The 12260-nt window shown below is 37.9% G+C and overlaps 2 protein-coding genes across 2 annotated transcripts in view; both read right to left on the minus strand.

The window, feature by feature from the left end:
- Window positions 1-7935: 7935 nt before the first annotated feature.
- Window positions 7936-12260, minus strand: part of psmd8 (proteasome 26S subunit, non-ATPase 8) — a 7318-nt gene continuing 2993 nt past the window's right edge. The window contains exons 6-7 of the mRNA XM_046865352.1: window positions 8583-8694; window positions 7936-8345 (exon numbers count right to left, since the gene is read on the minus strand). Coding sequence (XP_046721308.1) covers window positions 8208-8345; window positions 8583-8694 — 250 coding nt within the window. The 3' untranslated portion in view covers window positions 7936-8207. The remainder of the gene's footprint in view (window positions 8346-8582; window positions 8695-12260) is intronic.
- The window catches only part of LOC124396250, a 3026-nt gene continuing 92 nt past the window's right edge, over window positions 9327-12260 (minus strand). Inside the window, exons 1-2 of the mRNA XM_046865353.1 lie at window positions 11261-12260; window positions 9327-9571 (exon numbers count right to left, since the gene is read on the minus strand). The exon at window positions 11261-12260 is cut by the window's right edge and continues 92 nt beyond it. Of these exons, the coding sequence (XP_046721309.1) occupies window positions 11308-11931 (624 nt within the window). The 5' untranslated portion in view covers window positions 11932-12260 and the 3' untranslated portion in view covers window positions 9327-9571; window positions 11261-11307. The remainder of the gene's footprint in view (window positions 9572-11260) is intronic.

Here is a 12260-nt window from a genome sequence, read left to right on the forward strand (position 1 = left end):
TATATATATATATATATATATATATATATATATATATATATATATATATATATATATATATTTTTTTTTTTTATGAATTAGTAATGCAAAGTATAATTGACCTGCTCAAGGAAACAGGTCTGCCAGTGTCCCAGTGTTTTTAATGTTTTTACAAGCAATACAAGAGTGATCTACAAGACACACGGAGTGCTTATTGTCATATGAATTTCCATGGTTACTAAACAAGGTCTATGGCTATCTAGCTTTGGAAAGCAAACAGAGAAAGCAAAGGACTAGTACCACAAATAACTGGCACAGAAACTTCCATACACCTCTGATTTAAATGTGGATGAACACATCTGTCGATTGGATTCTTTGCTTGGCAGATTGAATTTTGTTTCCTGTAAGGTGTTTACTAAATCCGTGTATTATTTATGAAGGGTGTTAAATATATTTAGTTTGTGATCCTGGCATATTTATTTGTTTAATGTTGTTTTTTGTTATAGAACATACAGACACGAAATACAGTAACATACACTATATAAAGAATATGAAAAATTTACACTTGTGGATCCAGTTGTGCTTTCCAGAGTACTGAGAAGAGACTGTTTCCCAGGTGAAGAAAGTCTCCTGGCTCTGGTCCTGCTTGGCTTGTGATGCAGAGAAGTACATCTTTACTGTCCTTACCACTTGCGACAGTGCCTTTCAGTTTTACCACACCTCTGAACCAGGAGGTGATGTTATCAAGCTGTTTTTGTGGGCTGTCCAGGAGAGGTCTTCTGTGAGATGAATTCCATTTTATTTAAAGCTGCTTACCCACTCTAATGTGGGGCTGTAGCTTCTCACCTGTTGCATCCCAATTATTATTTATAATCTCTTAAGTCTTGGTGGTAGTAAGACAAGAATGTTTTTGTGACTTTTTTTTATCAAGTGGAGAAGACGTCCATTTCCCCTAAATAGATACCTAATTGTTATTAATGAAAAGGTTTACCAACACTGCCATATGCAAAATTCAAAACTTCTTGGAGCTGTGTTTGGCCATTCAGAAACAAGTGCAGAGGGAGTATAGCAGGGGACCGACCACAAATTTGCGGGGGCCTCCAGTGCTGATGTTGAGATGGAAGGAAGTGTTGTTTCCGATCCTGAGCACCTGGGGGCGTCTGGTCAAAACGTTCAGGATCCAATGACAAATTGCGAAATTCAGCCCCAGATTCTGGTGCATCATTTTCTGTTTTAAAGGTAGAGCTGTAATCCACAAAAACATCTGCAAATAGCTCCCTAATCTAGTCCAGGTTTGAGAGTGCAGTGTGTAAGCTATGGTTATAAAAAGCTCTTAAGATCATCAGCAATTCCATCCACTTATCTTCATCGTGTTTTAGCCATTTTGCTTGGTTTGATTGTCATTTACATGTACACACAGATTAGCATATAAAGAAAATATTTTCAGCCCATATTTACATTGTTTATAGAACCAAAACAAATTATTTACTGATTGCACAACATTGTTTAATAAAACATTACTACATTTCAGACCACTACATTACATTTTGAGTGTTGAGTGTAGTTGTTGGTACCAGGAGGGCTGGCTTGAGTATTTCTATAATCTACACTTTTCACAGAATGGTGCATCAAATAAAAATCACCCAGTGATGTTTCATGTAAACATTAAGAATTAGAATTGCTTAACCCGAATCTACATAAATGAAAAGGATTCCTGACATGTTTCTGGTTATTTGATTTCCATCTGTATTTAGGGCTGTGGCATTGAGTAATCATTGGCAATACTTTCACTGAGCAGGAGCAGACAGGAATGACATTAAGCAAAGAAAAAGAGCTGGACCCTCACTTTCTAATATCCTAAATACCCAACATTAGCAACAGTTTAGTTATTTGTGAGCATTCTGGAAGCAGCAACAAAACTCCAAACTGACCCAAAAGCTGTTATACATCGAACACCCTGTGGCAGCGGGGGCGTGGCGGAGCGCCGGTTTGTGAATGGAGGGCGTGGCCGGGGAGAGACAATCGGTAAGAATCACACACCTGTTGGGAATTAGTCTAATCGGTGATCTCTGTTGCAGTGAGCGGGAGAAAGCAGAAGAGGAGTGACGGAAGGGCGCCAGAGGAGAGACACAGTATACCAGTATACCAGTTTAGCCATATTTAATATAGCATATAATGTGAAAAAAGCCTGTGACAACCAATTACATCCATTCACCAGATACACTTTAATGTGCCATTCTGCTCAGTCTAAAAAAATAATCGACTAATATTTGGTGCTTTAGTTATTAGTAAAATGGTTGCATTGATAATTTATTAATATTACAACTTTTAATTGCCCTAAATTAACTATTATTATGTAGAATGTATTATTATGAATAATAATAATAATAGTGACAATTATATAAAAGGCTTCAGACAATGTATCAAACGAGATTGGTTAAACATTATAACACTTACAGAGCACATAAATCAGCAAACCCAATTTTTTTGCAATGAATAATAGCTACAATGAATAACTTTTAGTGAATTCTGAATGAGATGTGTGTGTTGCATGAGTTGGTATGCAAATGCATTGGTATGCAAATGTATACTGAGTTACATTAAATCCCGTTTAGTTTACAAACAAAGAAAGTATTCTGATTCTAATTTGTGTTTGAAGCTTTCCTCACCTTTAAATTGTTCACTTCTGGTAAAGTGAGATTACTGTGGATAGCACAACACAAACACCCTAAAGATGGCTGTAGTTGTTCTTTTTCAGATAACCTTGTGTTTACACTCAACTTGTCAACATTTATAACAGTTTATAACGGCTACTACAGTTTAATATAACAGACAAAGTTAAAACTGTAATGATGCTCATATGCAAGTTCCTCTTAACACAAATAGCACTCATTTGACTTAGTAGTACTGTATACCGTAATGAAGAGTAATTATTAGTTTAAACTGAATTTCTTGTTGTTTTTTTGCCAATACCATTTAACTGTTGCTGTTAATATTGCAGCTGCAATGTGCCTCAATTCCTAATTTTCTTCTAGGTGTTTGTCCTTTTTTGTGGCAAATGTCTGTAGGAAATGTTCAGGCCTGCTAAGACTTGCATCATATTTCTTGGTCAACAACATACCAGAGAGTCTGAACATCTCAGCTATTCTGTACTTGAGTCTCAAAATCTCTGACCATAGTTCCACTACTATGCAATTCTGGTTCTTTTTTCTTTATACTTTGAGGGGCAACTTTAATCTTTGTCACCTGTACTGCTGTACAATCTCTGCAATCCTTGAATTGGTTTTGTTTGTCCTTTCACCCACTGATTCCATATTCATGGTGAGAAAGTTGTTTTTAAAAGGTGTTAGCATGGAGTTGTTTAGTGCCAGAAACCAATAAGCCATCCCATGCTGAAAGAAAAAACCATGGTGAACAAGCATTTCCCCTGCCATCCTGACCAATTCACATATGCCCTATATTGATTGGTCACTTTGCTGTTGCTAAGCTGTGTAAACATTTGTTCTTGCATGTGAATGAAGAACAGAGATTTGAAAGATTTTTAAGACCTGGTGCATTCCTAACCTGGATGATAGCCTCAATCATAGAAGCAGTATTGCTTTGAATATATATTTGTGGCTAGGTTTCATCAGCAAATGGGGAATATTAATCCAGGACAAAGCTGATTAAACCTATCATCTATAAAATAATTCTGTATGTGGCTTTCCAAAATAGTTTTATCTAACAGGTTAAACCGGAAGTGTTTAATCTCCCTGATATACCTTCAAAATATATTAGCATTACAAGTCAAAACATTCCATTTTGTTAGCTGGGGCCAATGCTCTTGGACAAATAGCTAGGCCCATGATAACCATACGGTAAGGAACCTCTGTTTTACAGTGAAGGACACACTGACAGAAGGACAGTCATGGGGAGGTGAAAAGTAAAGGGGTGAGCACACCAATCTGAATCACCCAATTTGAATGAATATCTTTCCAGACAGGGAAATCTGTTCTTGTCACCGGGACTCCAACATTCTAGGTCTATTAATAAAATATCCAAATGCAGTTAATTATTATTAACTATTATATGACACAGAAAGTTTGGTTTCCAAATGTGCCTGACAGACTTTAAAACAAATGTGACAATTCCAAATATATCCCCATTTTTCCTCAGTTTGGGCTTTTTACAATTCCAATTCACTAGCTAATCTCTAATAACTGGTAAAGCAATGGTAGTAAAGCAAGTGAAATTTCAGTTCACCCAACTTACCTATAAAGGGTCTGGTTAGCTCACATCGCTGACAAAGTCAGAGTTTGCATACATATTGAATAATATGAAGAGAATTCACTACTGGCTTCAATTTATCTCACTTATGACGAATTGTCTACAAAAACTAGACAAATTTGTTGGAATCCTCTATTCTATTTAATGAGAAAGTCAAATTGTTGGAAATAATCTTATCAAATGTGTCTGCCTTTTACTCAATGCCACTGTCTCTAAACCATACAACATTGTAGGTCTCACCACCACAAGATCTGCACAAAAAAGAGGGACAGGAATAGTGGTCACTGGAACCTCAGGAGCATGTTTAACTCGACCGAGAGAGAGAGAGAGAGAGAGAGAGAGAGAGATAGAAAAGGGTGACAGGAAGAGAAGGATATGGATTATTAAGTGTCCTTATTGTTGTATGAAAGTTAACTAAAAGGGAAACCCAGAAGGTAACACAGACATGAGGGATCTTTGGGATAAGAGACGACCCACCACACCACCGTCAACAAACCTGAGTGAATGTGTGAGAGTGAGGGGACGACAGCATACAAATATCCCAGTTTACCAAACACTCTATATCCATGATCCCTCCAGATCTGCTCCTTTACCTAAGAAAAATCTACTGATAAAAGACTTGACTAAATAAATGTGTTTTCAACCTCGACTTGAACACTGAGACTGTGTCTGAGTCCCGAACTTTAATTGGAAGGCTGTTCCATAACTGTGGGGTTTATAAGAGAAGCTCTGCCCTCTGCTGTAGTTTTCATTATTTGAGAAACCAACAAATAACCTGCACCTTTTGATCTAAGTAGTTGTGGAGGATCATACTGGTACAGAAGTTCACTCAGATACTGTGGGGCGAAACTGTTAAGGGCTTTTTATGTCAGTAGTAGTATTTTATGATCAATGTAAGTTTTAAATGGGAGCAGTGTAGACTATGTGTGATGTGGTCATATTTTCTAGATCTAGTGAGGACTCTTGGTGCTGCATTCTGAACTAACTGAAGCTATTTATGCACTTATTCCAACACCCAGACAGTAAAGCATTACAACTTCTCATACAGCTCCTCATACGCCTTTTCTTTGGCTTTCGCCACATCCCTCTTTACCTGCTGCCGCATTTTCTTTTACTCCTGACTACTTTTCTTATAACTCTGTTAATCCTAATTCTGTTTCTCCAACCTCTTTCTCCTTATGCTCTCCTGCACTTCCTCATTCTACCACCACGTCTCTTTGTCTTCCTTTCTATTTCAAGATGTCACACCAAGTACCATCCTTGCTGTCTTCCTTATCACTTCTGCAGTAGTTGCCCAATCTTCCGGGACCTCTTCACCACCACCAAGCTCCTGTCTGACCTCTTCCCTGAACCTCACACTACACTCTTCCTCGATCAGTTTCCACTATCTAATTCTTCTTTCAGTCTTCACTCTCCTCCTCTTCTTCTTCACCTCCAAAACCATCCTACAGACCACCATCCGATGCTGTTTAGCTACACTGTCCCCTGCCAACACCTTACAGTCTCCAATCTCCGTCAGGTTGCATCTCCTACATAGAACATACTCCACCTGTGTGCACCTTCCTTCACTCTTGCTCCACTCTTATACGTCACCCATACCTGCCCATCATCTCCTCATCACCTCTGTTCTCTTCACCTACTAAACTCACCCAATAAAGTCTGCTCCAATCACCAATCTTTTATTCCTAGGTACACCTTCTACCACTTCATCTAAATCACTCGAGTTTTTCCTTCTCCCCCATCTCACAACCCATTTGTGGAGCATAAGCACTGATGACATTTATTATCACCCCTTCAGCTTCACGTTCATCACCCTATTAGAAACTCTCTTCACCTCCACTACACTCTTACTGTACTCTTCCTTTTGGAATCACCCCTACACCATTTCTCTTTCCATCCACACCATTAAAGAACAGTTTAAACCCACCTCCAGTGCTATATTTCAAGTGATTTTGGCTCACATTTACAAAAACCCACCAATCTCAAAAATTTGGAATACTTCATAAGTAAAATTTTTTTGGAATTGTTGGCTTTCTGAAAAGTATGTTCATTTACTGTATATGTACTCAATAATTGGTAGAGGCTCATTTTGCTTTAATTGCTGCCTTAATTCGGCGTGGCATGAAGGTGATCAGTCTGTGGCACTGCTGAGGTGGTGCAGGTTTCTTTGACAGTGGCCTTCGGCTCATTTGCATTTTTGGTCTTGATTTTCAGTTCTTGATTATCTACTAACAGCAATACATTTGCGAATGCATTCTTTTTTTTGTGCAAAGCAGTGATGTTCCTCTCAAGGTTTCTTCCTTATGCCATCTCGGGGAGTTTTTCCTTGCCACAGCTGCTCATCAGGGACAAAATTACTTACAAAGAACATATTTACGTTTAATCACCACATGATCTGTGTAAAGCTGCTTTGAGACAATGTTCATTGTTAAAAGCACTATACAAATAAAAATGAATTGAATTGTTAACATAGGATTAACAATGATTCCAATCATCACCCACCTTTTAAAACTTCCAGTCTGTTATTCTAACTCAACCAGCATGACAAAGTGATCTCCAGCCTCGTCTTCATCAACACTCTCACCTGTGCTAACGAGAGAATTAATGACATGATGTCAGCTGGTCCTTTTGCTGCAGGGCTAAAATGCAGTGGAAATTGGGGTTTTGGGGATTAAGTTTATTTTTCATGGCAAAAAGGGACTTTGCAATTCATTGATTTTTTGCAATTCATCTGCTCACTCTTCATAACATTCTGGAGTATACGCAAACTGCAATCATAAAAACTGAGGCAGGAGACTTTTTAAAAATTAATATTTGTGTCATTCTCAAAACTTTTAGCCACAGCTATATTATAGGTCTTTGATGGAAAACCTGCTCCAGAGTACACACTTTTCAGCATAAAAACTTAAAGCATACAGTCAAGACAATGATGCATTAGGTTTCTTACTCTCAACATTTTGAATGAACCAGATATTTTATATGGAAAAAATAAATTCTAATTAGCATCTATACATAAATTAGCACCAATATATCTACAATATTAATCTGTTTTACTTGCCTAAATGTACAAACTTGCCAAAACAATTTTTATAATAAAAGCTTCTGAGAGTTTAGTCGTTTTACTAAACTGATCCTAATTGTGCATTCATTTGCACATTTTAAAACTACACCAAACCAATGTGAATTGAAAATAAATATGTTGCTTGTTTGCCAAGCATGTTTATAGTTCTTAAAGGCAGTGATTAGTGGATTTCACAAAAAGAAAACAAATTTTAAAGAATATTACATAGTAGGACTTTTGTTACATTATAGAAAAAAAAAACCCTGTATTCTTTTGATCAAATATATCTCTGCTCATTTCTGTCCATTAACGGGTACAAGAAATGACCAATTAAAAAGCACCTGCAAACTTTCACAGCAACCCTCTTACAGTTGCTAAGATACAAAGCATGGGCTTCTAAATGTGCAGTAATTCTGCAAACACTCAGAAGGCAACAACGAACAGGTCAAGTTTTTGGCTTCGAATAAAATTTAACCTGCATACAGAACTGTGTTCAAGCTTGATATTTACATTTCTATTATAGTGAAACAAAAAGCCTCACCTAAAAAAATAAATAAAAAAAAAACAACCACCAAAAATCAACAACATACAAGGTGTTCATTGCTTCCCTCTTCAGTAATACAATCATACAAAAGTGTCACAAAAACTTTATTGAGGACATGTTTTTTATCCCACAATGAGTACACAGAACTTTCTGATTCCCTTACATCATATTATCCCAGGCACAAGTGAGTATTAAATGATAAAATGTGTGTGCATGTGTGTACTTATTAGCACCAGTCCTGGGGAACCCATTTTTTCAACGCTATTGGTGTTTAAATTGTGAACGTCCTGAATATCATTATATTATAATGTATGGATCTATAGTAATTGTGTAATGGGTTGCTCATTCCTAACCGAGTTACACAATCATTTCAAGCTGTCTTGCATATTCAATAACTTGTTGGGCCAGTTCTGTCGAAGGAATAGTTACTTCTTCCGTGCGTTGTTGTTGAGGGCTGAAAGAATAGTAACCATCAGGGCTCTGTGTCCAACCTCTCTATCGGAGAAAAACAGAAGAGCCATTAGATGAGTCTTCTACACTTTTTAAGAGTAGCAACAAAAAAAACCTCTAACTGAAATCACAGTTAAAAAATACATTTGTTTGAAAAGAAATATAAATAAATAATAATACATTTTCAATCTAATAAACAATCATCTCTATTCACATTTATAGGTTCAATCAAAAAAAAGGAAAAAAAAAAAAAGATCTGAATACACTGCATAATACACTTACTTTCTTAGCATATTCTGTCATCTTTTTTGGTGACGAGAAGAAAAGCACCCGCGTCGCCTCGCTGAACTGAATCTGCTCATATGCCTTCTCTATGCAACCTGCAATTTCATCACTTAAATAAAAATAAAAGTAGATCATTATTATATGATCGTAAAAGTAGAAGACAATTATTTAACCAATGATTTAGTAACTGTGTTATGGCCTTCAGTATGTTTAGCTGTGCTTCAATATGAATATTTGTAAACACATAACAGTATATATTCTGTCTATATACTTTTACATTGTATTTAAAATCAACATGAAAAAATGCTTTAATCTAATTTGAAGAGACATTATTTAGAGTTGTGGTGAAAAAACTGGACAAAAACAACCATCTCTAATCTGTCAACAATCAAGCATGAAAAGCTGACATGGATGCCTTCTGTTACTGCTGTGACCAGTAAATAAATTCATTCAAAAAAATAATACATACATATTTCATGTTCTCCTGTAATATAGCTAGGGCACCGATGAGCCAGAAAGTATTCATAGCGCTTCACTTTTTCCACTTTTTATTTTACAACCTTATTTCAAACTGGATTAAATTCATTACTTTACTCAATATTCTACAAACAATACCCCATAATCACAATGTGAAAGAATTGGGTTTGAAATTTAAACAAATATATTACAAATACATTGAATTCATTATTATTTTTTTTTAATCACGTGCATAAATATTCACAGCCTTTGCACAATACTTTGTTGAAGCATCTTTGGCACCAATTACAGCCTCGATTCTTTTTGAGTATGATGCTACAAGCTTGGCATCTATTTTTGGGCAGTTTCTCCCATTCTTCTTTGCAGAACCTCTCAAACTTGATCAGGTTTGATGTGGCGTCAGTGCACAGCCATTTTCAGATCTCTCCATCTGCTCATTTGGGGTTAAGTCTGGGCTCCGGCTGGGCCACTCAATGATATTCACAAGAGTCGTCCCGTAGCCACTCCTTTACAGGGAGTGCAGAATTATTAGGCAAATGAGTATTTTGACCACATCATCCTCGTTATGCATGTTGTCTTACTCCAAGCTGTATAGGCTGGAAAGCCTACTACCAAATAAGCATATTAGGTGATGTGCATCTCTGTAATGAGAAGGGGTGTGGTCTAATGACATCAACACCCTATATCAGGTGTGCATAATTATTAGGCAACTTCCTTTCCTTTGGCAAAATGGGTCAAAAGAAGGACTTGACAGGCTCAGAAAAGTCAAAAATAGTGAGATATATTGCAGAGGATGCAGCAGTCTTAAAATAGCCAAGCTTCTGAGCGTGATCATCGAACAATCAAGCGTTTCATTCAAAATAGTCGACAGGGTCGCAAGAAGCGTGTGGAAAAACCAAGGCGCAAAATAACTGCCCGTGAACTGAGAAAAGTCAAGCGTGCAGCTGCCAAGATGCCACTTGCCACCAGTTTGGCCATATTTCAGAGCTGCAACATCACTGGGTGCCCAAAAGCACAAGGTGTGCAATACTCAGAGACATGGCCAAGGTAAGAAAGGCAGAAAGTCGACCACCACTGAACAAGACACACAAGCTGAAAGCGTCAAGACTGGGCCAAGAAATATCTCAAGACTGATTTTCTAAGGTTTTATGGACTGATGAAATGAGAGTGAGTCTTGATGGGCCAGATGGATGGGCCCGTGGCTGGATTGGTAAAGGGCAGAGAGCTCCAGTCCGACTCAGGCGCCAGCAAGGTGGAGGTGGAGTACTGGTTTGGGCTGGTATCATCAAAGATGAGCTTGTGGGGCCTTTTCGGGTTGAGGATGGAGTCAAGCTGAACTCCCAGTCCTACTGCCAGTTTCTGGAAGACACCTTCTTCAAGCAGTGGTACAGGAAGAAGTCTGCATCCTTCAAGAAAAACATGATTTTCATGCAGGACAATGCTCCATCACACACGTCCAAGTACTCCACAGCGTGGCTGGCAAGAAAGGGTATAAAAGAAGAAAATCTAATGATATGGCCTCCTTGTTCACCTGATCTGAACCCCATTGAGAACCTGTGGTCCATCATCAAATGTGCGATTTACAAGGAGGAAAACAGTACACCTCTCTGAACAGTGTCTGGGAGGCTGTGGTTGCTGCTGCAATGTTGATGGTGAACAGATCAAAACACTGACAGAATCCATGGATGGCAGGCTTTTGAGTGTCCTTGCAAAGAAAGGTGGCTATATTGGTCACTGATTTGTTTTGTTTGGTTTTGAATGTCAGACATGTATATTTGTGAATGTTGAGATGTTATATTGGTTTCACTGGTAAAATAAATAATTGAAATGGGTATGAATTTGTTTTTTGTTAAGTTGCCTAATAATTATGCACAGTAATAGTCACCTGCACACACAGATATCCCCCTAAAATAGCTAAAACTAAAAACTACTTCCAAAAATATTCAGCTTTGATATTAATGAGTTTTTTGTGTTCATTGAGAACATGGTTGTTGTTCAAATTAAATCCTCAAATAAAATTAATCCTCAAAAATACAACTTGCCTAATAATTCTGCACTCCCTGTACTTCCAAAAATATTCAGCTTTGATATTAATGAGTTTTTTGTGTTCATTGAGAACATGGTTGTTGTTCAAATTAAATCCTCAAATAAAATTAATCCTCAAAAATACAACTTGCCTAATAATTCTGCACTCCCTGTATATTGGCTGCGTGCTTAGGGTCGTTTTCCTCTTGAAGATGAACCATTACCACAGTCTGAGGTCCAGAGCGCTCTGGAGTAGGTTGTAATCAAGGATGTCTCGGTACATTGCTGCATTCATCTTTAATTGATTCTGACTAGTCTCCCAGTCCCTGCTGCTAAAAAACATCCCCACAGCATGATGCTGCCACCACCACTGGAGAAATGGTATTGCCCAGGTGATAAGCAGTGCCTGGTTTCCTCTAGACATGACACTAATTTTGTTTCTGAAAGTCTGAGAGGTGCTGAGGGCTGTTATGTGCCTTTTACTGAGGAGTGCCTTCTGTTTGGCCACTCTATCATACAGGCCTGATTGGTGGAGTGCTGCAGAAATGGTTGTTTTGGAATGTTCTCCTCTCTCCACAGAGAAACGCTGGAGCTCTTTCAGAGTGACCATCAGGTTCTTGGTCATCTCCTTGACTAAGGCCCTTCTCACTCGATCGCTCAGTTTGGCTGGGTGGCCCGCTCTAGGAAGAGTCCTGGCGGTTCCAAACTTCCATTTACGGATGATAGAGGCCAATGTGCTCATTGGTGTATTCAATGCTGCAGAAATGTTTCTGTTCCCTTCCCCAGATCTGTGCCTCGATACAATCTGGTCTCGGAGGTCCACATACAATTCCTTGGACTTCATGGCTTAGTTTGCACTCTGACATGCACTGATAACTGTGGGGAACTTATACAGACAAGTGTGTGCCTTTTCAAATCATGTCCAATCAACTGAATTCACCACAGGTGGACGCCAATCAAGTTGTAAAAACATCTTAAGGATGATCAGTGGAAACAGGATGCACCTGAGCTCAATTGTGTCATAATATAAATACTTATGTACGTTATTTTAATTTTAAAAAATCTTTACTTCAAGATTTCAAACACACTTCTTTCACGTTGTGATTATGGGGTCTTGTTTGTAGAATTTTGAGGAAAATAATGAATTTAATCCATTTTGGAATAAGGCTGTAA

The sequence above is a fragment of the Silurus meridionalis genome, chromosome 13 (genome assembly GCF_014805685.1).
Source record: "Silurus meridionalis isolate SWU-2019-XX chromosome 13, ASM1480568v1, whole genome shotgun sequence".
NCBI classification, from domain to species: Eukaryota; Metazoa; Chordata; class Actinopteri; order Siluriformes; family Siluridae; genus Silurus; species Silurus meridionalis.